The following is a 27491-nucleotide window of genomic DNA, read 5'->3' as shown; positions in this document are numbered from 1 at the left end:
CACTTGTCTCCTTACCTTCTAGTCCTCATGTTTCCTTCGTGCATGCGAACGTAAGCCTCTTGTGTGCTAACATGCTACGTTGCTTAGCCTGTGAGCATGTGCGCGCGTGTGTGTGTTTGCACAGTAAACAAGAGTGTGTCTATGGTAAAGACATCAGACACGTCATGATCAGTAGGAGACATGTTTGTGTTTTCTAAGGTGTACAAAAGCTGTGAGAATGAGAAGCAAAGAGATGTTTTGGCAGAACACACACACACACATGCACACACACACACACACACACATGCACACAGTGTGGTGTGGTGTAATCTCTCTGCAGGCCTCTACGGCACTAATTAGTTTGGCAACAGAGTCACAACAACACACCTTTGGCCTATAACACACTGTGCACACATACACACACGTACACGCAGCAAAGAAGCCAAAATACACTGCAATCCCACTGACAAGCAGCTTCTCGTCAGAATGAAACCACAAGCCAAAAACAGAAACACACACCTGCTGGATCTCACCTGCCTGCATCTGACTACAAACACACACACACACACACACACACACACACACACACACCAAGAGGAGTGTTTCTTAACATCTGAGAAAGAAAATGTGATCAGTGATTACATTAGGAAAACGATTAGGTAAATTAGGTGCAAAGTCATCAAAGTGGACAAGAAACAGCAAAAAGTTACAGCTGACTGAGCACGTTGAAGTCATCAAGTTAGCTTTAGCAGCTTATGTTAGCTAAAGCGGCTATCATTATTATCTATATATTATTATCTATATACCAGGGATGCATGATGGGCTGATATGAGGAATTATGACATCATGCCAATAAATTTGATAACATAAAGAATGGCTCAGATAACTGATTATTAAAAAAAACTCCCCAATGAGGGGAGATTGAACTGTGGTGTGTGTTACTGGGCTAAGGTGATCAAATCAAGCGCTCCTTTTCTGTGACAATGCCGCACACCTCCCCTGAGCTCACTGGTAAACAATCATGGCCTCAATCATGTGGGACTTACCTTATCAGCCACCTGAAACGCCAGCATCGCTACGAAACCACTTATAGCCACGGTTTGTACTTCCGAGCCACCGCTCTTTTTCAGATGTATGTTTGCCAGCTACAGTAAATACCACGTCATGGCCACACCTGCAAACACTGATAGACGGAAATAAGGACATAAGCTTCACTACTGATTTATGGAAACGTCATGTTAGTCCTGTTCGCTTGCTAGATACTGTATATCGGTTATCAATATATTATTATGCCAATATATCAGATATCGGCAAATATATCTATTGGATATTGGCTTTATCGGTCGGGCCCGAATTCAGGGACACTCCGAACATCACAATGTCTTTATTATGCGTGTATGTTTGGTCTAAATAAACAGAGCGTAACTTTTGGTGCAGAAGTACAATATGCTGCATTTAAGTATGCTTGGAAATCCCAGAAATTACAATCTACACTCAAAAGTAATTGTTTTGTTTCTGAATGCAACCTCTCATGGCTCATAATAACTTGGTTAAAGTGTGATTCAAATGTTCTGCCACTATTACAGAGACTACAGTTAGGCAAATGCATTTTCAGTTCAGACACGGTTTAAAATTTCAGTTTTTTTGGAGCTGTTAATGCATCCATCCATCCATCCATCCATTTTCTGTGCCGCTTCTCCTCATTAGGGTCGCGGGTATGCTGAAGCCTAACCCAGCTGACTTGGGGCGACACCCTGGACTGGTCGCCAGCCAGTCACAGGGCACATATAGACAAACAACCATTCACACTCACATTCATACCTATGGACAATTTAGAGTCTCCAATTAACCTAACATGCATGTTTTTGGATGTGGGAGGAAACCGGAGTACCCAGAGAAAACCCACGCACGCACGGGGAGAACATGCAAACTCCCCACAGAGATGCCCAACGGAGAATCAAACCCAGGTCTTCCTGATCTCCAGACTGTGACTGTGTGGCCAACATGCTAACCACTAGACCACCGTGCGGCCCTTAATGCATACAAATAGATAAAATTGTGATGTTATTTATCTTTTTGTTAATAAAATACAGTACAAAAGGGAATATTTTAAACATCCATCCATCTTTTATGCCGCTTCTCCTCACTAGGGTCGCGGGTATGCTGAAGCCTAACCCAGCTGACTTGGGGTGAGAGGCGGGGTACACCCTGGACTGGTTGCCAGCCAATCGCAGGGCACATATAGACAAACAACCATTCACACTCACATTCATACCTATGGACAATTTAGAGTCTCCAATTAACCTAACATGCATGTTTTTGGAATGCGGGTGTAAACCGGAGTACCCGGAGAAAACCCGGGGAGAACATGCAAACTCCATACAGAGGTCCCCAAACGGTGATTTTAACCCAGCTCTTCCCGATCTTCTGACTGGGATAGATAGATAGATGGATATATGGATAGATGAATAGATAGATACAGTACATACTATACAAAAGGTGCATAAAAGTCATTAAAGTTTAGAAGAAAAGTTCCTTCTTTTTGATTCAAACAAATACAGGTGACTCAGCATGTTATCAAGTTAGCTTTACCTGCTAAAACACCCTGTTGTTGTGAGGTGATCCTTCTGCACACTTTCATCTCGTTACCGTAGTTTTGGTCCTTTCTCATGTCGAAAATGATCAACAGGTTGTGTGCTCACTGCACGTGTGTGTGGGTATGTGTGTCACACATCTTGTTTACGTACAGACAAAACGATGAATAATTGATGGCGTTCACGCTGTGCTCGTTTTCAACACGGCCTGCGGTCTTGCTCTCATTGTGTGTTTTTGTTGCCAGGAACCATCACACAGAACAAACACAGCACATGATGTAAGGAAGCAGGGAAGGACAGAAGGAAGCATGCAAGTATGTCGAAGGAATTGAGTGAAGGAATGTAAAAGTGATGAAATGTTATTTAATATCTTCATCCACAGTGGACCCACCCGGCACACACACTATACCCTCCCTCAGCCAGATGGAGCTCTCCGTGCACGCTCGTCCTTGAATGACAAGGTGGCGGTCAAACAATGTGTGTGTGTGTGTGTGTGTGTGTGTGCTCACTATGTGGACATCCTATCAGCAGAGCATCTGTGATCATGAATCTCCACTGGGAATTCCCACGCCGCCTGACAACAGCACGCGGCACGTGAAGGCCGTCGTGAAGCCAGACAAGACAGGTGTGTGAGCTACAGGTGTGTGCGTGCACGTGCATGCGTGCATGTGCGCGTGTGTGTTTGTGTGTGTAGACAAAGTCAGCTTAGGACAGAGTCAGAGTCATGTGACCTCCTAGGACTTACGATATATATTTGACATCATGAATGTAGAGGACACAAGAGTGTCTCACTAAAGTGGAACAAAGACACGCAGTGACGTCAAATATTTACGACTGCGCCCCCCGAGCATGACACAGGCATGACAAACACAAATAAGGAGGATCGTGTGTACAATGATTGTCAATGATTGTCTATTGTAAGCTCCCTAACGAGGTTTAATCCACGTTTAAAGAGACTGTGGAAGACTTTTAATACATTTCAACATTTTGCCTCCAATATCAATGATGCAGAACATGAACAAGTCATTCAAGTCATCAATCATGAGGCCTGTCTCTCAAGTAGTGTACAGTTCCGTTCACGATTCAGCATTAATGTCCCGGCAAATTTGCGGATTTTTGGTCAGAAAAATCAGGGTTTTGTTATTGCTTTTTTTTTTCCAGAAAACACATTCATTCTAAATAGATGATATTGTATAAATATGTGATAATAAAGCATAAAATGTACAGCATAATAATAAAATACAGCATGCAGTATAGCATACATTGGACCCAATGAAATCCAAATGTTTTCCCAAATTCTGTTTTCTTCCGTCTTAATTTTTAAAAATTCAGTTTTTTTTACTTTTTACACTTATTTGACCAGCATCGAGTGTGTCCTTTTTGGGTTAGTGAATAAAATGTCCATTAATTAAATGCAAAAATCCTTACATTTACTGATGCAATACATCAATGGTTCAATTTTGCCCTAACCGAGAGTAGCCTGGCTATATTTTCTAATGGGATGTCAGCCTCTGCACAAATTACTACAAAATCTTCAATAAACTGTAATGCCCCTGCTCCTGCCCCTGCCTGTGATTAAGGAAGAAGTAGTCACCGATGCAATTCTAATCGCGTTTTGTTTACATCAGGGGTCACCAACGTTTTCTCTTGTGAGAGCTACTTTTACAAAATGAAAATGGCCAAGAGCTACTCATTTTTGTAACATTTTCATAGCTTATTTTAAACCCAAACAAACCAAATATGCTTGTTTTACCAGAACATTAACAAAATACTGGCATCCACAACTCCCTTTTTGCATTTCAGAATGCATTTCTTTCTAGTGTTCTCACATTATTAACAAAAACCTGAATGAAAAGCAGGCTTGCGGGCGCCTCAAGTTGTCATGGGGGGCTACATGGTGCCCGCGGGCACCACGTTGGTGACCCCTGATTTACACAATTAGACAATATGCGGTGCTCTTATTTTGAAAGGTGTGTTGTGTGTGTTGAGAATGTGTCTTGAGGGTTAAGGCGAGACACATCGTTAGCGGGCATTGTAAAATGCTTGCTTACATTAAAGCGGTAAAACACACCATGGTGTAAACACAGCTAAACCAGCCCGAGTCGCACACACACAGCAACACTAGCATGCTGTGTGAAACTAAACTAATCCCGCTAGCTTCCATTCACTTTCCAAGTTTTTTCACAGCCGTTTTGAAATGTTGAAATTTGGTAGGGGGCAGGTCACTGTTTGTGATGAGATTCCGCCACGATTGAGCGGTCCACCGGGGAAATACTTCGCCAAACGAACCTTCCTTCTCCTCACGATGAAATCATTGTATTCCCATTACGTCACTTTCTGTGAGATTCCAGCAAATTCTGAACGATTCCGTTACCGCGGAAATCATAGGGCCCTACATACATATACTAAGTAATGCCATGTCGTCATTGCAAGATGGCGGTGCCCTGTGTGGCTACAGAAGCACAGCTTCTACAGTCAATTTTCTTACCACAGCAGACAGAAGTGTGGTTGTCTAACCTGACGACCTGGCTAAGTGTTAGCCCATGACTCTGAGTCCATCTGTTCTATCCCATCATCTTTCATTATGATTCATTAGTGGTCAATTAGCTGTCTTGGACTAAGGATTTTCATAGTTGAATCTGTTTCGTTCGATTTTGTCCATGGTCAACTAATAGTCGAATATTGTTTTTTAAGAGCACCGCTAATGGTGATCCCCATAAATTCAAAGATCTCATTTGCGACTTTTTCCACCTCAAAGAAAAAAGCTAAAACACTCAGATAAACAAATAAACATGGTAGGCGTGCAACAACAGTAACTTTATTTACTTAGCAGTTCACATAGATGCACAGTCCTCCACCTTTGGCCTTGCCTGTTTGAGCTGCTGTTCTATCAACCCGAAGTGTGTGGCGGTCGGCTAGCTCAATAGCATTGTCCGGTAGAGCAGTTAGGTCTACAGTTGTTTAGATTGATGAACTGTTGGAACTCTTATACATCAAGTGTTGTAAATGTTTTAGACCCCATTGCTCCTGTCAATGTTAGAATGGTTAAACATAGGCAAAAGTCGCCATGGAGAAACGAAGAGTCGGTGACGGCACAGAAAAGGGAGTGCCAGAGAGCCGAACGGAAATGGCGCAAGTCAAAGCTCCAGGTACATTATGAGGTTTACAAAAAAAGCTTTGTTTTCAATCAGACCTTGCGTTGGGACAAGGGAGAGTTATTTTTCTGAAATCATCACCAACTATACTTACAACTCTCATGGACTGTTTGCTAAAGTTAACCGATTAACCAACCCTCCAGTTTCACTGTCCTTACAACTCATTTCTACATCTAACTGCAATGAGTTTGCAATATTCTTTCATGATAAAGTTCAAGGTATAATAAGATACAATCATTTCCACAAAACAAATCACTATTGTGTAGCCAGCTAGACACCTAGACCTAACACATTTCACATCGGTCATTGACAAAACAGAGTCCATCAAGGTGCTGCCTTGATGAGTTATCCGCTAGATTTCTAAAGTGTGTGCTGAGCAGTTTTCTACCACAACTCACTCATCGAGTTAACATCTCACTTCAGACGGGAACATTTCCAAAGGCCCTAAAAACTGCTGTCAATAAGCTTCTACGGAAGAAGAGCAGTCTTGATGCCACAGTACTAAACAACTAATCGGCTCATATCAAACCTGCCATTCTTGGGAAAAGTCTCAGAAAAGGTTGTATACCAAAAGCTTACTGACTTCCTCCTGTCTAACAATGCATTTGATACTTTTCAATTAGGCTTTAGGCCCCACCACCACCACTGAGACAGATCTGATGAAGGTGACAAATGATACCCGTCTGAACACAAATGCAGGCAAAGCCTCGGTTTTAGTTCTGCTAGACCAGGGGTCACCAACGTGGTGCCCGCGGGCACCAGGTAGCCCCCCACGACCACATGAGGTGCCCGCAAGCCTGCTTTTCATTCAGGTTTTCAGTTAATAATGAAAGAACAGTAGAAAGAAATGCATTCTGAAATACAAAATGTGAGTTGTGGACACCAGCATTTTGTTGATGTTCTGGTAAAACAAGCATATTCGCTTTGTTTGGGTTTAAAATAAGCTCTGAAAATAAATGTTACAAAAATGAGTAGCTCAAAGTACATCACTGACATGTTAGACCCACAAAAACCATCTCGGTCTCTGAGAAGCTCAGGGAGTGGTCTCCTGCGGGTGCCCAGAGTAAGGACTAAACACAGTGAACCTGCGTTTCAGTTTTATGCTGCCAAAATCTGGAACAGTCTTCCAGAAGGTGTGCAACAATCCTCTATTATAATCTTATTCAACTGTGCACTGAAAATATTTTATCTGCACTGTTCACACAATTAATTAGAATTTTTTTTTCTTTATGGAATTATTTTATGGACTATTATGTAATGATTTTTAGAATGAATTGTGCTCTATAAATAAACTTGCCTTGCTTTACTTCTCTGGTTAGTCATGTCACAAAAATTATGACATTGCAGTCCAAAAGTCTCTTACTGTGGGTGATATGGAATCCTAAGTCGTCCATTTTATGCACTAAACACCGCACATTTGCGAGGAAACTGCAAGGAGCGTCTGTGTGGTGCCGGCTTGATCTTAGCTCATATTCCTCCACCCCTTCCTCACCTTTGCTTACGTTCTCGATGCCGCCTGCGAGCACTTCTGCCCAGCTGGGTGGTGTCTGTAAACTTTGGAGATCTCTGGAACAAGTCAAAGATCGGTGATAAATATCCAATATCCAAAAGCTCATGTCAATTTTAAGATGTTAAAGCTGACCCGATATGAGCAAAATAACAACTAAAAAACTGCAAATCTGGAAGAGACGCTGGGCTTCGCTGTGTGTATGCGCCGCCACTTTGCGCAACTATAGGTCTTCTGTTAAAGACACACGTCATTTGGAATTCTTTAACACAAATTAGGCTGAATTTGCATACAAATTGGCTATTTATAAGAAAAACAAAGAGATTCTATGTAAAAAAAAAAAAAAAGTATGCTCATCAGCAGCCATGGGCACCCACATGTAGTCAGAATGGTACAATCTTGATCACGTGACATTTTCATATGATTTGACTGCAAGATCGATCGTCAAATAGGACTCCTCTGAATCGAATCATCAAATAGTCGACTATTCTGAGACACCCCTAACCTACACATTTTATATTTTAAATACATTTAATAAGTGTGAGAGGCATATTTACGGCTTAAACCTGGATTATGCTTCAATATACCCCATACCCCTACTTTTGTGGCCCTTGGTCGGGTTGGGCTTGTGGCGTCGGCTTCATGAGCAAACCACAACTATTTGGCTTGTTGGCTCAGTGTCGTGGATGAGCGATGCAGATTGAGGAGAGAGGGGCTGGTCAATGCGCTACAACAATCAGCCCTTAACGAGTGGTGTTGACGCGGCTCAAAGATTTTTTGGGAGGTGCACATCTATGGAGTTATCTCCCTCTCTCGCTCAACCTTTTTACTAGCGCGGGGGGGCAAGTCGGTGTACACGGTGAGCCTGTGTACTAGTGGCCGAGTTTTGGGGACTGGGGTCCTTGCTGGGGCTCAATACATTTTTTTTGTGATTGACCAGCAAAGTCCCAAAGATCCACTAGTAGCTCACGACTGGTGGGTTGGCAACCCCTGGTCTACAACGTATACTTACTTCCTGAGTGGATACATTTGACAGTGGAGTGCTGTCCAAAATTCATTACTGTTGTTGGACACTTACCAGAAATGACGATCACAAAATGCACCTTCTTGAATAAAACACGTATAACTTGCATTATTGTTCACGACTTTCCCATCACTACGAGTTGCTCCTCAACCGCCATTATTTCAAGTTAGTCCCTCCCCTTCAAGATGGCAGCTGTTGAGGTTTGTACGGGTCCACCACTGCGCACTCACTGTTTTCAGTGTCAACGCACTTATGCACTCAAAAGACTAAGTTTAAGCAGGCAAGTGCACCAGTTGAGAGAGTACCTGCATCAGCACAATGACATGTGACCTCTCTTTTACTTGGGCAGGAGGCTTAGGCGACACCCACTGACCTCAACATGGGCCAACCATATGTAAAAGTTCTAAAAGACTTTAGCGGTGGAGGTTCTTTGTTCTTTTCAGTTTGAACTCCTTCCAGCTATTATTCCCGCATGAACTTCACAATTATGTGGGCTCAGGCCGGCTCACGTGCCCCCCAGCCACCCCTCGTCTGCTCTGCCGCTATCTGAGGAGGATTGCCGGCTAAATCTTGTCCATGCGGCAAGTGGACCAGAACCAGAGGCGATAGGCCCGCATCCTGGCCAGCAGCAGCAGGAGGAGGAGGAGGTATTAGTGGAGATGTGAAGACCATCATTTCAGAGACTTTCACAGTTGAATGTTCACGACACGAGAACCATGATGGTGGTGAGCATAGCAGCTGTCAATCAAACGTTTGTCATCCTTGTGTGCATACTTGTATCACATACGTGAGGAGGAACTCACATTGCTTTTGTTTCAACCTTGGTGGAGGTCTTCACTCTACTGAGAGAGGTTCTAGCTGTCTTTGTAAAGCAAAATGTTTGAATTCTCATTAGAGGGTGTACCTAATGAAGTGTCCAAAGTGTGTGCATGTCGTTTTATAGACATGTTTTTGATCACAAAGTTTGTTTTCTGGTAAGACATTCCTGCAAGAATAACAGTAGCCAATCAATATATATATATTAGTTATATATTTACATACTAATTAGATATTTACTACTATAGTTGAGTTTCATGCTGTTGCTGGGTTGTGGGTTGTGATGTCACATCCGGTTGCTGTCGCTATGGGCTCAAACAGAGGGTGGGCAAATAAGTGTATTCGTAGGTAGAAGTCACGTAAAGTCAGAACAAAAATGCTGCATACATGCACTGCTGTCACATGTGGAAATTGTCCAAATAGGGAGTTTGGCATAAGTTATTACTAAGATAGTCTATCATTCTCCACACGCTGCATTTTGCTGTGGGCAACAACAAGCAAAACTCATACTAAAACCAAAGTAAAATACTGTTAGAACTCAAAAATGCTATGAAAATGTGAAATACTGAAAAACATTGCCTGAAAAAAAAACTAGTCATTTCCTCATACCGCTTCATCTAAATGCTCCAACTGTCTAAGTACCCAATTATTCAACAAACACCATAACTATACCACCAAGATTCCAACGCCTGCTCTGTTGCAAGAAAACAAAATGGAAATGTACATGCAAAAGATAGAGGGAAAGTCTCCACCGGCCATACGGAACTTGTTGTGCATGCATTACTGCATGCTAAAAGTGTTCTCATTCTTACAATGTGTTGCATGGCTGCTGCAGTCTTGTGTCTGTTGCAGTGCCCTCGCTTGGCCTTCCTGGGCAGAGGCACTGTGGCACACCTGCGTGCTTACCTCATCAGGCCTTCGTAAGCCAAGCTGCCACATCAGTTGGACGCCAGGCTGTCTTTGCTTCTTTGCCTTACAGCTAGCTTCTCCTGCCATGCTTACTGCTTTGCTGCTTGCAAATACCAGTGCAACTACCATTGTTACATTTTGACTTACCTAGCATTGAGCTTATTTAGCACTGTCTGGTGTTTCAGCTACAGGTGTGGCTTTGCCTTCCTTGTTTGTACTTCTATTTTTGTTATCTGTTTTTTCTCTAAAGCAGGGGTCACCAACGTGGTGCCCGCGGGCACCAGGTAGCCCCCCACGACCACATGAGGTGCCCGCAAGTCTGCTTTTCATTCAGGTTTTCAGTTAATAATGAAAGAACAGTAGAAAGAAATGCATTCTGAAATACAAAATGTGAGTTGTGGATACCAGCATTTTGTTCATGTTCTGGTAAAACAAGCATATTCGCTTTGTTTGGGTTTAAAATAAGCTCTGAAAATAAATGTTACAAAAATGAGTAGCTCTTGGCCATTTTCATTTTGTAAAAGTAGCTCTCACAAGGAAAAACGTTGGTGACCCCTGATCTAAAGGATGTGGGGTTTACAGTATGAACTATGAACTATAAAACATTGACTATCAAGACGACCTCCTTAACAATGTGTTGTATTGAAGCAAAAACAGAGCAAAAATGCGAGCAACAACACAGTGACACATGAAAACAAAAGGTAAAAAACACCCAAATGTCCAATGTTTTCTGAAGAACTTTGTCGTAAAAAGCTTGCTTTTCCCGGCTCGAGCTGCTCTGAACAGAGACCCTCACCTACAGTATTTTGCTTTCTATCAAAGCGTTGTTTTCCTGGAGTTGCTGTGACGTAGTCTCTATGTCTCCCATAATTATCTTGTATATCACCAGAAAGCGAAGAGTCCCTAGCTTCAGAACCATTGGAATTATTTTGATAGTTCAAGACTTACGGTAATTTAAAAATAGCATTGCAAATCCTATTGCAACTCCCAACCCAAAGGGTGAAATACACCCTTTTCTGGCTGAGAACCATGGCCTCAGGTTTGGAGGTGCTGAGTCTCATCCCAGAAGTGTCACACTCAACTGCAAACTGCCCCAGTAAACGCTGAAGGTCACAGCTCAGTGAGGCCATTAGGACCACATCATCTGTGAATAGCAGAGACGAGATCCTAAGTTCCCCATTTTGGACCCCCTCAACGCCTTGGCGATGATTAGAAATTATGTCCATAAAAATTCTGAACAGAATCGGTGACAAAGGGCAGCCTTGGCAGAGGCCAACCTTCACTGGGAACAGAATTGACTTACTGCTCAAAGCACATGTAGACCGGTTGGGCAAACTCCCATGCACATTCCAGGGTCCTTGCAAGGTTGGAGAGCTGGTCCAGTGTTCCGTGACCATGTAGCTGAGGATCGACTAATGGACGTACCCTTCTCTCCAGCACTTTGGAATAGACTTTCCCAGAAAGGCTGAGGAGTGTGAGTCCCCTTTCACGCAATGTTGAAGAGACGTGTCATCCAAGACAGTCCCACAACATCCAGAGCCTTGAGGAATTCAGGGCAAAACTCATCCATCCCCGGAGCTTTGCCACTGAGGAGTTTTTTGACGACTTCAGATACCTCAGCCACAGTGATGGGCATGACTGCATTTTGCGTCCACTGTGGAAACTGAGATTGAGAAGGGCCTCAAAGTATTCCTTCAAACCCAACTATATCATCAGCTGAGGGCAGCAGGCCTCGGCCCTCACTAAACAGTGTGGACCGGGCACTGCTTCTCCTTTCTGAGGTGTGGAATGGTTTGCCAGAACTTCTTCCAGGTCGACCAGAAATCCTGTTTCATGACCTCACCGAAGTCCATCTCACAACTGAGTTTTTGCCTCAACCACTGCTGATGCCACGTGCCGCTTGGCCTGCTGGTACCTGTCAGATGCTTGAGGAGTCCTAGAAGCCATGCTTTATCCATATACAGTGGAACATTTAAGATTACTTTTGCCTTCATTAAAGACATTATGTTTGTCAAAGACGTGATGCCGCAGCAATATCAACATACACACCATCTTTGTGATTTAACATGAGTTATTTTTTTAGTTCAGTAGTGTTTCTCGCCTCAAGTCTCTGCTTTTTATTTTAAATCACAGCTGCAAAAGAACCCAAAATGGAGTCATGCAGCTTCATCTCATCATCATACCACACAGCTGTCAACTTTGGTCAAGAGCACAGAGACAAAACAGCACACTTCCCACCTTCACAATAAAAACGCTGCACCTTACATCCTGTCAGTCGGCATCTAAAAAAATGAGGTTCTGAGAAAAAAAGCTTCAATTTGTAATGAAAGTGCTTGAGATGCGAAGGGGAAGCATGCCTTTTTGAAGACTATTTTGTTGAAACTAAATGTTTAAAACAAACAGGGCAATTTTTCTATAAGTTACATTGAATATTGCAGTATTTGTCTCATTTGACACATTTTTTGTGAAATGCATCCACTGGCATCACCGTAAAAAGAAGCATCATGTGTTCATTACACAAAGTGTCAGACGAATTTAGTTTAAAAGAAGAGCTGCTGCCAATATCGTTGACGGTATTAACATGCTGGACAATATCGCTATATCGGTAAAAAGACAATCTCGAGCCTCTTTACTGCTCACAGGTATGTTGTACTAAAATAGGATCATTGTTTTTGCACCATTGCTGTATGGTCTCTACTTAAATTCCATCCTTCCATCGATTTTCTATGCCACTTATCGTCACTAGGGTCGTGGGTATGCTGGAGCCTATCCCAGCTGACTTTGGGCGAGAGGCGGGGTACACCCTGGACTGGTTGCCAGCCAATCGCAGGGCACATATAGACAAACAACCATTCACACTCACATTCATACCTATGGACCTATAGTGAATGGTATTTTTAGATTCGCCAATTAACCTAACATGCATGTTTTTAGAATGTGGGAAGAAACTGGAGTACCTTGAGAAAACCCATGCACACATGGGGAGAATATGCAAACTCCACATATGCCCAACGGAGATTTGAACACAGATCTTCTGATCTCCTGACTGTGTGGCCAATATGCTAACCACTCAGCCGCTACTTAAATAATGTAGCAAAATATAAACTATGAAAGTTTTTTTTGCTTGTTTTTGTTTTGAAATCTTATCATTATCATGAGCAAAACATTGCAAATCGTATCGTATTGTGAGATACCCTTAGATTCCCAGCCCTAAACGTAGTGAGTGGTGCTCTCAATTGCAAACACTTTGTCTTCATCACGTGACATGCGGACTTCCTGTTTCATTTAACGCCAAGAAAACAACCCTCAAAGGAAACACTGCTGTGCACGAGGCGAGCACACGCTAGTTCCAATTAAAAAGTAAAAGTAAACTGCGTGCAAATCAAAGAGAAATCAAAGACGTTTAAAGTCCTCAGGTGAGCTAGCTGCAGGAGCTAACGCTAATGGTTGTGTTGTTTTTGCGCCCACACACACCTGCTGAGGTTGATTTAGCTTTCATCTTCCTCCCTGCAAACAGCAGTAAAGTAAATCAATCAATGAGCGTCACATGAGAGGCCGGCTGGAGGCTTTCTGCTATCACAACATGAACACTCTTCTTCTTCTTCTTTGAAATCAACCTGCACTAATTGACACAATGTTTGCCTCTCATGAAGCCGCCTTCGCCGTCGACAGCAAACTTCTTGAACTAAACTACACTAAGGTGTGAGTACACATCTGAAGTATTTGTGTCTTTTCAGGAAATGACTTTCTTCGAACACTGAAAGGCTCTTCCAGTTAAAGCGCCACCTATTGCTTTGGCATGCACTTGACAACCTGTCAATGTGCTGTCATCTCAACTGAAGTTTAACCTTTTAAAAGCACAAGACCCCTGTACTGTACATGGGTTGTGTCTAAAAAAGGGCTGCAACTAACGATTATTTTCTTAGTCAATTAATCTGAAGCTTGTCCATCCATCAATGTTGTACCACTTATCCGTGGTCGGTTCACGGGGGCAGCAACCTAAGCAGGGAAGCCCAGACTGCCCTCTCCCCGGGTACTTCGTCCAGCTCCTCTCGGCGGTTCCCAAGACGTTCCCAGGCCAGTTTCAGGTCATCAAACAAATTTAAATATTAGTCAGTGACAACACAATCCATCCATCCATCCATTTTCTTCCACTTATCCGGGTCCGGGTCATGGGATCAGCAGTCTCAGTTGGGAAGTCCAGACTTCCCGGTCCCCGGCCACCTCTTCCAGTTCCACCGGGAGGACACCAAGGTGTTCCCGGAACAGCTGTGAGAGATAATCCCTCTAACATGTTTTGGGTCTTCCCCGAGGCCTCCTACTGGTCGGACATGCGCTGAACACCTCCCCAGGGAGGCGTCCAGGAGGCATCCTCACCATATGCCCGAGCCACCTCATCTGGCTCATCTCAATGCGAAGGAGCAGCGGTTCTACTCAGAGTTTCTCCTGGATGACAGTGCTTCTAATCTTATCTCTGAGGGAAAGCCCAGCCACCCTAAGGAGAAAACTCATTTCAGCCGCTTGAACCCGTGATCTTGTCCTTTCCGTGACTACCCAAAGCTCATGACAATAGGTGAGGGTAGGAAAGCAGATCGACCGGTAAATTGAGAGCTTTGCCTTTCGGCTCAGCTCCCTCTTCACCACAACGGACTGATGCATCACTGCAGACTCGATCTCACGTTCCATCCTTCCCTCACTCATGAACAATACCCCGAGGTACCTAAACTCCTCCATTTGGAGCAGGATCTCATCCCGACCAGGAGAGGACACTTCACTCTGGACTCGGACTTGGAGGTGCTGATTCTCATCCCAGCTGCTTCACACTTGGCTCCGAACAGATCCAGTGAGAGCTGAAGATCACGGCCCGATGAAGCTTGTTGTTTCTGTTAATAGTGTAATTGCTTAGGCTCGAGATCGACCAAATAAAATATGAACCAAACACAAACAGTTAGTGGTTTGGTCCGCAACATGCAGAAAAAACGCAAAAATGTTGATCACTGTTTCCAAAGTCGAAGCTGATGTATGTGAATATCTTGTTTTGTCTAAAAAACAAATAATAGGTCTATTTTCATGGCTGATCAAGGAAATGAAATGTTCACATTTGAGAGGCTGAAATCAGAGGATATTTACATTTTTAAACCAAAAAACGATAACTCAAATACCAAAATAGGTATTTAGGCACCTGGTCCAATAGAGAATAAGAACACATAGCAGGAGGGATCAGTGTTGCTAACTTTAGTGACTTTATCGCTATATTTCACAAGTAATCAGACTCCTTTAACACTCGGTCTACCAGAATTCTGCAACTACTAGAATGACCATAGCAGTCATTTTGACTCTTTGTATATAATTTGGATTATCATTAAAAAGATCTAAAAATAAATTGGTGGAATAGGTAAAAAACACATCAGGACACTAAATGAAAACTACAGTGATTGAGTGTTTGATTGAATTGACACAACATAACTTCTCTGCAGTTACACATGCAAACTCAAACTGCAACCATTTTCTGTGAAGCAAGGCTAAAGCCTCCATAGCTGTCACCTTCTTTCTACTTGGCATTTTTGTCTCTCTTGGGTTTAGAGTGACGCTACAGCTAGGTTTTAGCATCACAGAGCATAAAAAACAAACAGCCAATAGAGCAGGAGGAAGGGCGGGAAAAATGTAGCAAATAGTGAAATATGACACCCCATGTAAAAAGCAGGCAGTCAATTTGACTGCTATGGTCATTCGAGGTAGTAATACTCAGATCTCTTTTGTGTTTTGAAATTTTAATGATAAAACAATGTTAGAATAAAATATACACACATTTAGGAAAAGTCAGGGTCCTATGGGTACATAGGTTTTTTTTTAACCAAGTTATGACATTGCAAATTTTGAAAACAGTCAAAATGACTGCCTTGGGAGTTCGAGTGTTAAATACTTTTTCAACTCGCGACAAATCTAATGAAGAGACTTTTGGAGAGTCTGACATGAAAGCACGTATCGCTCTTCCCAACGAGCCGCAAGTGCTGCTGTAGGCCATGCCCCCCCATCTAACAGCATTCATGGGCGGCTCTGTCTTGTTTGTGACATTCATGAAAAACAGTAAGAATACACAGAAGGTAGTTTATTTGTATTTCGTAACTTTCGTAACTAATTTGCTTTTTAAGTTTTGTTGCTCACTTTCTGCAAATGTGTCATATGGAAATTCGACAACTTCATCATTACACGCACACGACAACTGCCACAAATAGATTACAGTCCTGTGGGTAACACTGTTTGGAATTTTAAAAAAAGACAATATGTCTTTTTTTTTTATCAAAATAGTTAAAGAGCTTAAACTGCCTGTAAAACCAGTAAGACTCCAGCATCACCATATGTGACCTCTTTTATACTACTAACACTGCTTCCCTTCTTGTCACACTTGCATGACACTTAAAAATACTAAAATGTGACTTAAAACATTGGCTGTACACTGGACACAGTTTGACGATTTAAATTTCCCATATTTCCTGGGAAAAACAGTTGCATGAAGTAACTACATTGATGCTGAAAAGGAGGCTAAAAAAACATTCTCATCAAGAGTGAAAGGCTCCTCTGGAGAATTGTGGGTAATGTAGGCCAACTTAAAAAGGCTGAAGCTCTTTGAAGGAGCTTCACCTGCAAAACGATGAAGATGAAGTCAAACCATTTCATCAAACATTACGAATGGTGAGTTCAGAGGCAATCAGACAAACAAGCACTGAGATCAATACTTCACTGCTTCTGGACGACAAGCAACACGTCAACGCTTCAAACGTATTCTGCTTCATATGTACACACACACACGCACGCATGCACACACGCACATACACACACACACACACACACACACACACACACACACACACACACACACACACACACACACACACACACACACCCCTACACACACACACACCTCTAAGTCTATTCAATCCATTATTAACATGTTCCCTGCTAGACAAAGAACAGGGCCAAATATGAAATATAGAAAATACAAACAAAAAGAGGATGCTGATGCTGAGAGGGAGAGGAAGGGGGAGCAAAGTAGGAGACATGGGGGAGGAAGTAGGTTAGAAGGTGTGCCATCAAAGACAGGAAGTCAGCCAACATTTGCCTCATGTGACCAAAAAACCCCACATATGCGTGCAACATGCTTCTGCCATCAAACAAAAGAACTACCTGTGTGTGTGTGCGTGTGTGTGTGCGTGTGTGTGTGGTGCAGAAGATGCTAAGCTTGTCCTGTAATGAGCTAATAAGTGTCTTCTTCTTCTTTCAACTGCCTGATTCTACACAAATCCTCCCTCTATTGTCTGATACAATAACACACACACATACACACATTGTGATATTCAAAATCCCTTCTTCTCTGTCACAAAGACCTCTGCAGGGAGGAAGACGACGAAAAGGAGAAGGTGATGAACTGAAGAGGAAACACACAATTTGTTTATACACACACACACACACACACACACACACACACACACACACAGCGGTCTTCATGCAGGTAAATACATTCAGGTTTCTGAGGCATCAAAAGTTAAAATATGGGAACAAATCAGGTGTCAGAGGACTGTCTGATCATGTGATGTGCAAACCGTGAGCTTGAAGCTTCCACAGTGTGTTCAAATAAGACAATCCACACTCACATTAGCTGTAGCGGGTCCTCCTGCAAGGCTAAAATAATGTTCTTGCGTCCCAAAGAAAACAGAAGCTAGGTGCTGCTACAACATTACCATGGCGACGAGGTATGCTGCTGGCCGGCCAGGTGAAGCGTCTTGGGCCGAGTGGCGGCACAGCTGCCCGCATTGGCCGGCCGCTCCCAGTAGGGGTCACTGTGGAACACACAGAACAAAAAACGTGAGGACATGAAGACCCACAGCAAGCAGCACACCACACACTCTGTGTTTGTGCGTGTGGGTGGGTGTACAGTATGTGTGTGTGTGTGTGCACGTGTGTGCGGGTGTGTGTGTGCGATCACAGCTAAAAGAACATTCTGGACCAGGCGGTGGTTAGGCTTTTAGGGTTAGTTATACATTTTATCCAATCAAACAAAAAATGGATTTGAAAGCAAAAAAAAAAAAAAAATTATTTCGGCCAAAATACTGTTGTTTATAAATTGTAAAACATTTTCTCATGAAACTGTACATTTTATTTGGGTGTCCTGAAGGTTTGTTTGCGTTTCAACTTGACTCATTTGGGCGGGGCCTCCTCCGAACGATGTTGGAAGCCTTTTTATTGGTAAGTCTCGAATGCTGGGTTGACAACTTCCGCCCTCAGGAAATGAGTGAAAAAACTTAAGTCAGTCAACATCGAACTACTCAACACCGGTGAACTTGGTATGGTTATTCTTAACTTTTCCATCTTAGTTATACCTTCAAAGCGGTCTTTAAAGTGCTCATGACACCAAAAACGTTTGAAAAAAAACAATATCAAAATGAAAGTACTCACTTACTAAAACATTTTTGTCATACTGCTGTCATACATAAACAAACAACTATAAAATAAGTGATAAAAGTGATATGAAGTTGTGATTTTGACACGCCCAACTCAGAGTTTTATGAGCCACTGTCATCTTGGTTGTGATGTCACAACCAGAACACATTCCAGGAAACAGATTCAATCAAACACAGCCATGAACTCACAGCAAAGCCAAGAAAGTGACATATTCACAACAATACTGTAACAACATTTACTGAGATTGTGGTGTGATGACTATGATACAACACACACAAAAAATTGGCCACAAGCATGTTTTTTTGTCTGTCAGTGACAGCTCTACACACTTCAAAATACAACACCAGTGAGCAGCAGATCATTGATTATTTAGCCCTGGCATGAAACCTCATAGTATTAATCTAAGAGTCGTAGAATAGATCAAGTAAAAAAATATATGGATTTGTTTACTGAATTTGACAGATTGACAGCAAGGTAGGCTAAAAAGACGAGTGACAGCGATCCGTGTTTCAATCGTAGTTCACATCGAGAACACTTTTACCAGTTCAAACAAACACAGCCATGACCGCACGCTAAGAAAGTGACATTCACAACAATAACAATAATACCATTCACTGATATTGTATTGTGATGAGTATAATACTGTATGTTTTGCTGGCAGTGATAGCCACTGACAGTACTACGCACACTGCACAGAGCTGATAGCAATTTGCCATGAAAACCCATATTATTGTCCTAAGATTTGCAGTGATGCTGCAATCAAAGACGACCCTTTGGATTTATTGTGGCATGCTACAACAGATACCACATCAGCCACCTAGTGGGTTGTAGCCAAGCCAGTTACGAATCAACACTTCATTAGCCCAGCAGTAGGCTGGCTACTCTACAGAATATTAGTAGAAAAAATTTGGATTGACTTACTGCCACTTTGGCACACTTTTCCACGGTCGAACGTCTTGTGGGTTTTTTACCTTTTATTTCCATTTGCAGGGCAATATCAAAACAATTGTCCATCGAAATACCATACCGAAATACCAAGGCATCTGACGCAGGTAATAGGTCTTTTGGAAATGTGAACAAGCTTACTCCGTCTTCTCGAGTTTTCCAGCAAAAGCTTTCAACACAATATAATATAAAAATATATAACAAACAATAGAAATGAATCCAGAACTGGACCATAACAATTAAGGCATTAACGCATTGGAGTGAATGATAACTTCCAGATAGGAACTTCTGGGGTAAACGTTACTTGCTCCTCCTTCACCAGTCCCACAAGAAGTGACAAAACGTGCAAAAAAATATAAATATTTAAACATTCGAATGCACATCTAATGTGTCAATGTTATTTTTCACAGCGGAAATAACAAAGATTAACGTGTCTTGGTGTCATGAGCACTTTGAATAGCGCTAAGCTAGCATGCTAAATAATGTGTGTTAATGTCAGATTACGCTATCTGTAATTGTTCGACAAAAGCACTGGATAAACGACAGATCACAGGCTGCTTAGAAGATTGTCACACTTAGGTGCATGCTGCATGACCCCATGATGCAGAAGCAGGGCTCAAAGTGCGGGTAAGAAGTCTTTCAAGGGTTCAGCCAGGAAAAAAGAACAAAAGGTGTCCGTGCGTGCAAAATGGAATAACAAAACCACTGAGAGGTCAAACAGGCAATAAAGTACTCTGGGATAAGACTCACGTGATTAACACTGCAAACATAACACCATGCAAAGAATGTAGCATAGACAATGAACCGGCGTCGACCTACTGCCCACGCTTAGTCCAAGAAGCCATCTAATTACAAATGTGCTACAGCTGTGCCCTATAGCCCAACACTGGTGTCAAGCCAAAAACTGAAGGCAACACATAATAACCGGAAACAAACGGCAACATAAGAGCACAAAACCGGAAATACACAAACAAAACTATCCCACGGAGCGTGAAAAAGATGTAACTTAGACGGAAAAGAATGGACACACCAATTTCTTCGGTGCTGAGTAGTTGTCCACCGTGTGCTGCTGGAAAGAAAAGAGAAGCCATCTGTCGGCGGATTTATCTTTCTAACCTTGTAACATTATTCATCACTGCAGCCAGCAGGTTTGGTTACATTTCACAAGAAAGCATGACAACAGGGCAACTTGCAATACTTGCAAAGTGGCCATTTCATCAAATGCAGGTAGTACTACAAATATGCAGAAACATTTGCACACACAGCAAGCCATAACTTTGTTCCAATCCAAAAATTCTTCTCAACAAACTATCAATTTTGTTTTTGTTTCCTGAAGTTTTTTTTGCATTTCCGTAAGTTTTGTTTGCGTGCGTAGTGATGTCAATCATGCCCACTGGAATAAGGGAATAATTTGTTAGATTGGCAAGTGATTCCAAGGAATTGAAACACGAATAAGCGGCTTTCAACATGAAACCGTTTTGGATTCCCATCCCTACTAGCGATGGTGCGAAGGAGACTGAGACACTTCGCCTTTAAAATACAGTGGTGTCAGAAAGTGTTTGCCCCCTTCCTGATTTTATTTTTTTTTGCATGTTTGTCACATTTAAATGTTTCAGATTATCAAAGAAATTGAAATATTAGTCAATGACAACACAACTGAAAACAAAATGCAGTTTTTAAATGAAACTTAAAAAATCCAAACCTACATGGTATCGTGTGAAAAAGTGAAAACCTAATGACTGGTTGGAGCACCCTTACCAGCAACAACTACAATCAAGCGTTTGTGATATTTTATGCTAGATGTAATGAGACACACACCTTCTGCATTTTCTGTTCAGTTGTGTTGTCATTGACTAATATTTAAATTTGTTTGATGATCTGAAACATTGAAGATTCAAGAGTTTTATTGTCATATGCATAGTAAAACAGGCAGTTATACTATGCAATGGAATTCTTATTTTGTTCATTCTCCCAAAAAAGAAAGAAAGAAAAACACAAGAAAATGAATAAGAACATAAGAAACATTAATACCAATAAATTAAGCAACAACAAACAGAAGAGACATTAATACAAATAAATAAATAAAGTGCTATTAGTGTGTGCGTTGTGTGAGTGCTTTGTTGAGAAGCCTGATGGCCTGTGGGTAAAAGCTGTTTGCCAGCCTTGTGGTCGTGGACTTCAAACTCCTGTAGCGTCTGCCTGACGGTAGGAGTGTGAATAATGAGTGTTGTGGATGTGTGCTGTCCTTGATGAGGTTGTGTGTTCTTCGTAGGACTCTAGATTTATAAATGTCTTGCAGTGAGGGGAGGGCTGCCCCAACAATGTTCTGTGAGGTCTTGACCACCCGCTGGAGTGCCTTCCTATCACGTGTTGTACAGTTACCGTACCAAACAGTGATGGAGGCGGTAAGGACACGTTCGATAGTGCATCTGTAGAAGCAACTGAGGATTTTGGTAGACATGCCAAATTTCCTCAGTCTTCTCAGGAAGTACAGTCTCCTTTGGGACTTCTTGATAATTTGTTGGGTGTTGTGAGACCAGGTGAGGTCCTCGCTGATGTGTGTGCCAAGGAACTTGAAGGTTTTCACCCTCTCCACCTCAGTCTCATCAATAAACAGGGGTCTATGCGGCTCCTTTTCCCTTGTTCTTGGGTCGATGATCATCTCTTTAGTCTTATCTGTGCTGAGAAGGAGATTGTTATCATGACACCAAGCTATGAGGTCCGCCATCTCTCTTCTGTATGATGTTTCAACACCACCAGTGTGTCAAAGTGTGGCAAACATGCAAAAAAAAAAATTCAGGAAGGGGGCAAACACTTTTTCACACCACTGTACAGGATGTCAACCTGGCGTAGCATTGTCTTGGCGGTGCCACAAGGATTTGTCCTCAGCGCTTACTTGCTCATTAGGTCAGGATATGTGTGTCAGATGGGCACCCTCCACTGGTGGGATACCGGTGCCCCCATGTTGCTCATATGAAGTGAATAAAACCAAACAGGGTAGTGATGGGGGTGAGTTCACCGGTGGGTCTCTGCCCTCGAGGTAAAAAAGTTAATTATAACAGATTTGTTTCAAAATAAAAACAAATGTCATTCTTAATATTTATTTTAATGTGATTAGATGTATTTAATTATTTTTTTAAATGAGAATTATATTTATTGGATAATTACCTGCCAGCAATTTTTAGTTTTAGCTTTAAAAATTCATTAAAGCTGTCTACACAAAAGCTAAGTAGTTTTATGCTTTGTATTTTGTTCTCTTACTGTACCCAAAATGCACATGAAAACCGAGCCCTGATAACAGTGTAGCATTACACCCCTAATCATTGAAGTTAATCTTTTATCTCATATTCTATCTCCTTCTTCCCTTTCCACACACGTTCCTCCTCCCCCTTCATCCAACTTGTTGATGCCTTGTCCATGCTTTGGAAATTGTACCAACACCCACACAGCACAAGCACTAGACCAGGGGTAGGGAACCCATGGCTCGGGAGCCGGACGTGGCTCTTTTGATGACTGCGTCTGGCTGGCAGACATGTCTTAACACGATAAAATTGATTTATTTCAATTCTTTTTTTCGCTGGCATTTTAAAGTAAAACATTACAGAAATCACAGTGTTAAAAATAAAGTTCAAAATATAAAACTTTCTTATGCATTTTAATCCATTTTCTGCCACAATGCAGGTGGCCAGAGCCAATGCCAGCTGTCCTTCCGCTATTTTCCGGGACGGACACCAAAACTTGATTATTGTTGGATAATGTGGTAGCCTACCTGCGCCACTGAGATGTCAAGAAGTAAACGTCCCTCCTTTAATTTGTTAATTCTGAAAAGCAACCCCTTTTGATGAAGAAGATGGCGAAAAGAAAGAACGATACGCAGTGCGGTGCCAAACCGTGCAGCACCAGAGGTTGCATTAATTGTAACAAGTATTTTATTTATTGGATAGCTTCAGTATAACACTGTTAGTAAATATAATCAATTCAGAGACTTATTATATTCTAAAATTGTTAGTCTTGCTTAAACATGTACATATTTAGTTGTATTCAGTGTTAAAAAATATGATATGGCTCTCACGGGAATACATTTAAAAATATGTGGCTTTCATGGCTCTCTTAGCCAAAAAGCTTCCCGACCCCTGCACTAGACCGTGCACATACCACGGCACATACCACAAGACAGACACACGCACGCACACATACAGTCCACCAGACTAAAATGGCCATCATGGGAGGCGGGATCATGCGTGCTGGTGGAGTTAAATTGCAGACAGTGAAGAAGACATGATGAGCATTGCTGAAAGTGTACAATATATAACACACAGGCGGGCACACACACGCACACACACAATTACAAAGTAAGTCAAAACTAATGTGTCCCTCGGAGACACAAATAGTTGTCTTCGTCTAGGTGTTGAGTTTAGTAAGGACATTGGACAGCAATGTAACGTGTGCTAGACCATGCAGCAGCATGTTCTTCAGTGTAAACACGTCAGACACACTTTCTAGTAAAAAGCCAGAATAAATGAGAGTGTGCACAGAGACTGTAATGGCCTGTGTCATTCTAAACGGATGAAGGTCCATTAGGGGGCGGCGTGGTCGCACCGCTAAATGTGATGAAGGCCAACAATCCCTCTCACTTCCTCTCTCAACTTTTAACACTCGCACATTCCACAAACGTTCATGTGAAAAATAGCGACCTGCATGAAGCAAAAAGTCAGTGACCTGCTATTTGTTCTGCTTCTCTATAGGAGCAAGGCAAGGTGCTTTTATTTTGTAAACTGCATCACTTCCTGTCATCTGGTCTGTAAATCCACAGCAGCTCTTTGTGGGATGATTTTTCTTGACTGACCGCTGACACTTCCACATTCGTCACACACATGAACACATGAACACACACGCACACACACACACCACTTGGCGTAAATAAGGTGTGCAGGGGGAGAGGTCTCTTTCACACAAACACACACTCGCACACACGCACGCAGACACACAGGTGACATGTTTATTAATGGTGCGCTAAGACAGCCAAGCATTCTGATTTACTGCTGATTTCTTAGCTGTCTGCTGACTGACATTTACAGGTAGAAGCACTCTACCTACTCTATCTATCACACACACACACACGCAATAAACCTGTGCACAAAAGTAGTGTAGTCGCTGTCTCTCACACACACACACACACACACACTTCATTTCACTACAATGACAATGCAGGAAGACCACAATTGCAGACACAAAATGGACCAATAGTTGGTCTCATTGCAGTCAGATGATGTCATAATGAAGTCACATGACACAAAGAGCACAGTGGAGTCATAAAAAGGCTGAAACAATGACTGATTAACAATGGAGTCAGTCAAGTAGTGCTGAAAATGTGTTGTCTTGTCTCTCATTCAGTGGGGCTTTGCCTTAAATGGCATCGGCGGCATCCCGGCGTTTAAAGTGCTCGAGGTGCGTTTGATGTTGGAGGCATCCTGCCACACGCTTGAAGAGCATCGTGAGGGTTCATGTCAGCTACCAGATAAAATAAATCAAACGCCTCTGATGTCTGGACAAAAGGTTAGTCCTACAGAATGAGCAGGAATGAAACGGAAACGAACGGAAAATGACTGAGAAATGTTGGTTATAGTTGTCAGTGTGCAAGGTGCTTTGCTTTGTGTTGACAGGCGGCAGCTCGCAGTGATACGAAGGGAGGGAAAAACAGGAGCATGGTGAGGTCTGACTTTCGTGGAAAGCAGTTTTGTGATGCCAACGTATTACAGTTTTGAACGCCTATTGTTGTGAGAAGCAAAACGCTTTACGTTTGTGACCAGCTAGCCAGAACTACTTTCTTCAACACCAAAAACTGACCAGAACTCGGCTCTGAGGACGAAGTTGGGGAAAAGTCATTGTTGATGTACTACACTGCCGATGGGCATGTCATACAACTTCACGTCAAAAAATCCAAACTATGAAATCCGGTTTAGTTAGTCTGCTTCGGTGTTGGTCCAACTTCTGCTTCCAGTCTCATACTTTCATATGTTCATGCTGTGTGTGAGCTCTCGTCACACATCACTGTGCCCACAGATCCTCCCCCTACACACACACACACACACACACAAAACCACGCATGCACCTGCACTGCCGCTGACTGACAGGCCGACGATCGCAGCTCTTTCACACTTGCGGTATGAAAATACCAAGAGGACGACCAAGGCTGTCTCAGTTGGTGCACTTGTGTACTTACCCTTAGTGTTTTGAGTGCATAAGTGCATTCACAATGAGAAGTGAAAATACAGTACACTGTCAGTACCCGAATGTTGCACTCAAAACACTCAAAATGGTAAGTGTGGAAATTTCCCACCCTCAATAGTCGCCATCTTGGCTACGTAGTAGAGGGGGAGGTGGTGAAGGAGAAGGAGAAGAAGGAGTAGAAGAAAAAGGAGGAGGTAAATATAATCATATCCAGTAAGTGTGGAATAACTGATGGATTTGGGACAGTACTACCCTGTCAAAATCCACACACTCAGGAAGTAAGTACACAGTGTAAGTCTACACAGTATACTTATTGAAGTCTACTCACTCACACACACAACATTTACTCCTCACTCACACTAGTGGGCAGCTTTTAATGGGGGAGGGTCCACCAATCAACACACTGCACTGTGTCTAGTGCTGACCCTTTAGCTACCCAACCACTGCAGTCGGGTGCAAAAAAGTGAATAAGTTGTTTTTTTGACATTATAAATCATTGACATTTGATTAAATAATAGTGTGTAATATATAATAATAATAATAATAATGACTATTATTATTAGTATAATAATAATACTAGTATATTATAATATTATAATAATTATTATAATATTATTATACTACTACTAATAATAATAATAATTATTATTATTATTATAATTATTATTATTATTGTACTAATAATTATTATAAGAATAACAATATTAATACATACACTCATCACAATACAAAGACAGTTCACATATGAGGTATTTGTTTGACGTGACGACACGCTCTCGCTGTTCTGACAGCGAGCGCACTAAACATGATGGATGGAGTCACGCCGCTCGTTAATAATTCAGCAAGGCGTCAGCGCACGCGGTCGCCGTGCCCTTCACACCTCGGCCAATCAGAAGCCTTTGTCGTCTGCTCCGATTGGACCAAGATCAGATCCTGCCCACTTCCTCACACAGTCAGCACAGACGACTTGTTGACGAGACAGAGGAATGAATGCTGGCATCAAGTTTGGGGACACAGGAAGTCGTCAAGATGCAAATGAGTTTCAAAAAATAAAAACTGGAGGTCAATCTGCTTTGTCGCAGTCTCACACAAACACACCCGATCCACTGACGCGTAATAAATAAAGCAGCAACACCTCTTTCCGGTGTGTCACATTGATCGCCGCACACACACACACAGGTCGTGCAGTTGATACAAACACTGCATGACGGCATGACGCACTTTATTAATCAAGTGGCGTTCAATTAGGAGGTAAGCATATAAAAGCTTTGTGCGCAAGCAACAAGCTAAAATGACCGTCACAGTGTGTGTGCGTGTGTGTGTGTGTGCGTGTGTGCATGCGTGTGTGTGAGGCCTATTTAGCTACACACATTGAGGCAGAGTGCCCTGAGTCTCCATTACAAGGACAATATTTCCTGTCATATCTGATTTGTGGCGCTCTGAGGGGGTGGGGGCGAGGCGGGGGTTCAGGGGAGGCAGAGGGGGAGGGGGAGGAGCACTGAGGCACAACAGGGGGGGGGGGGGAGCACACAAACCGAAAATGATTTAAATCAATTTAACTATTGTTGCGAAAATAAAATAAAATAGCATAGGAATTAATTTTTTTTGTGTGTTAATTTGTTTTGTGTATTAACTTGTTTTTTTTATGTCAGTGCTTCCGATACATTTATTTGTGGCGGCCTGTCACAAATAAATTGGGACTGGCACAGATAGATTTGTGACGACCTTTGGTGATTATTAAATGTCACGCTACCTGTTTGCCCTCGCTCATAAACACATTGTCAGTGTAGCTTGTCGTTACAACTCCGTACACTGGATGACATCGCAACTGCTTCTTAACACACATACCACAATTAACTTGGCTGTTCATC

The 27491-nt window shown here is 42.3% G+C and overlaps 1 protein-coding gene across 5 annotated transcripts in view; it reads right to left on the bottom strand.

Moving 5' to 3' along the window:
* Positions 1-27491, bottom strand: part of LOC129193059 (neuronal PAS domain-containing protein 3) — a 179858-nt gene that overhangs the window by 101309 nt on the left and 51058 nt on the right. For 3 of the 5 annotated variants that reach the window (XM_054797664.1, XM_054797665.1, XM_054797666.1), the window contains exon 2: positions 17724-17822. In XM_054797664.1, coding sequence (XP_054653639.1) covers positions 17724-17822 — 99 coding nt within the window. Of the gene's footprint in view, positions 1-17723; positions 17823-18135; positions 18197-20139; positions 20363-27491 lie in introns of those variants that run through there. The other 2 variants (XM_054797668.1, XM_054797669.1) reach the window with 2 other exon arrangements.

The sequence above is a fragment of the Dunckerocampus dactyliophorus genome, chromosome 13 (assembly GCF_027744805.1).
Source record: "Dunckerocampus dactyliophorus isolate RoL2022-P2 chromosome 13, RoL_Ddac_1.1, whole genome shotgun sequence".
NCBI lineage: Eukaryota > Metazoa > Chordata > Actinopteri > Syngnathiformes > Syngnathidae > Dunckerocampus > Dunckerocampus dactyliophorus.
Note: the sequence above shows the minus strand (reverse complement) of the source record. Positions and strands in the feature narration are given on the sequence as shown.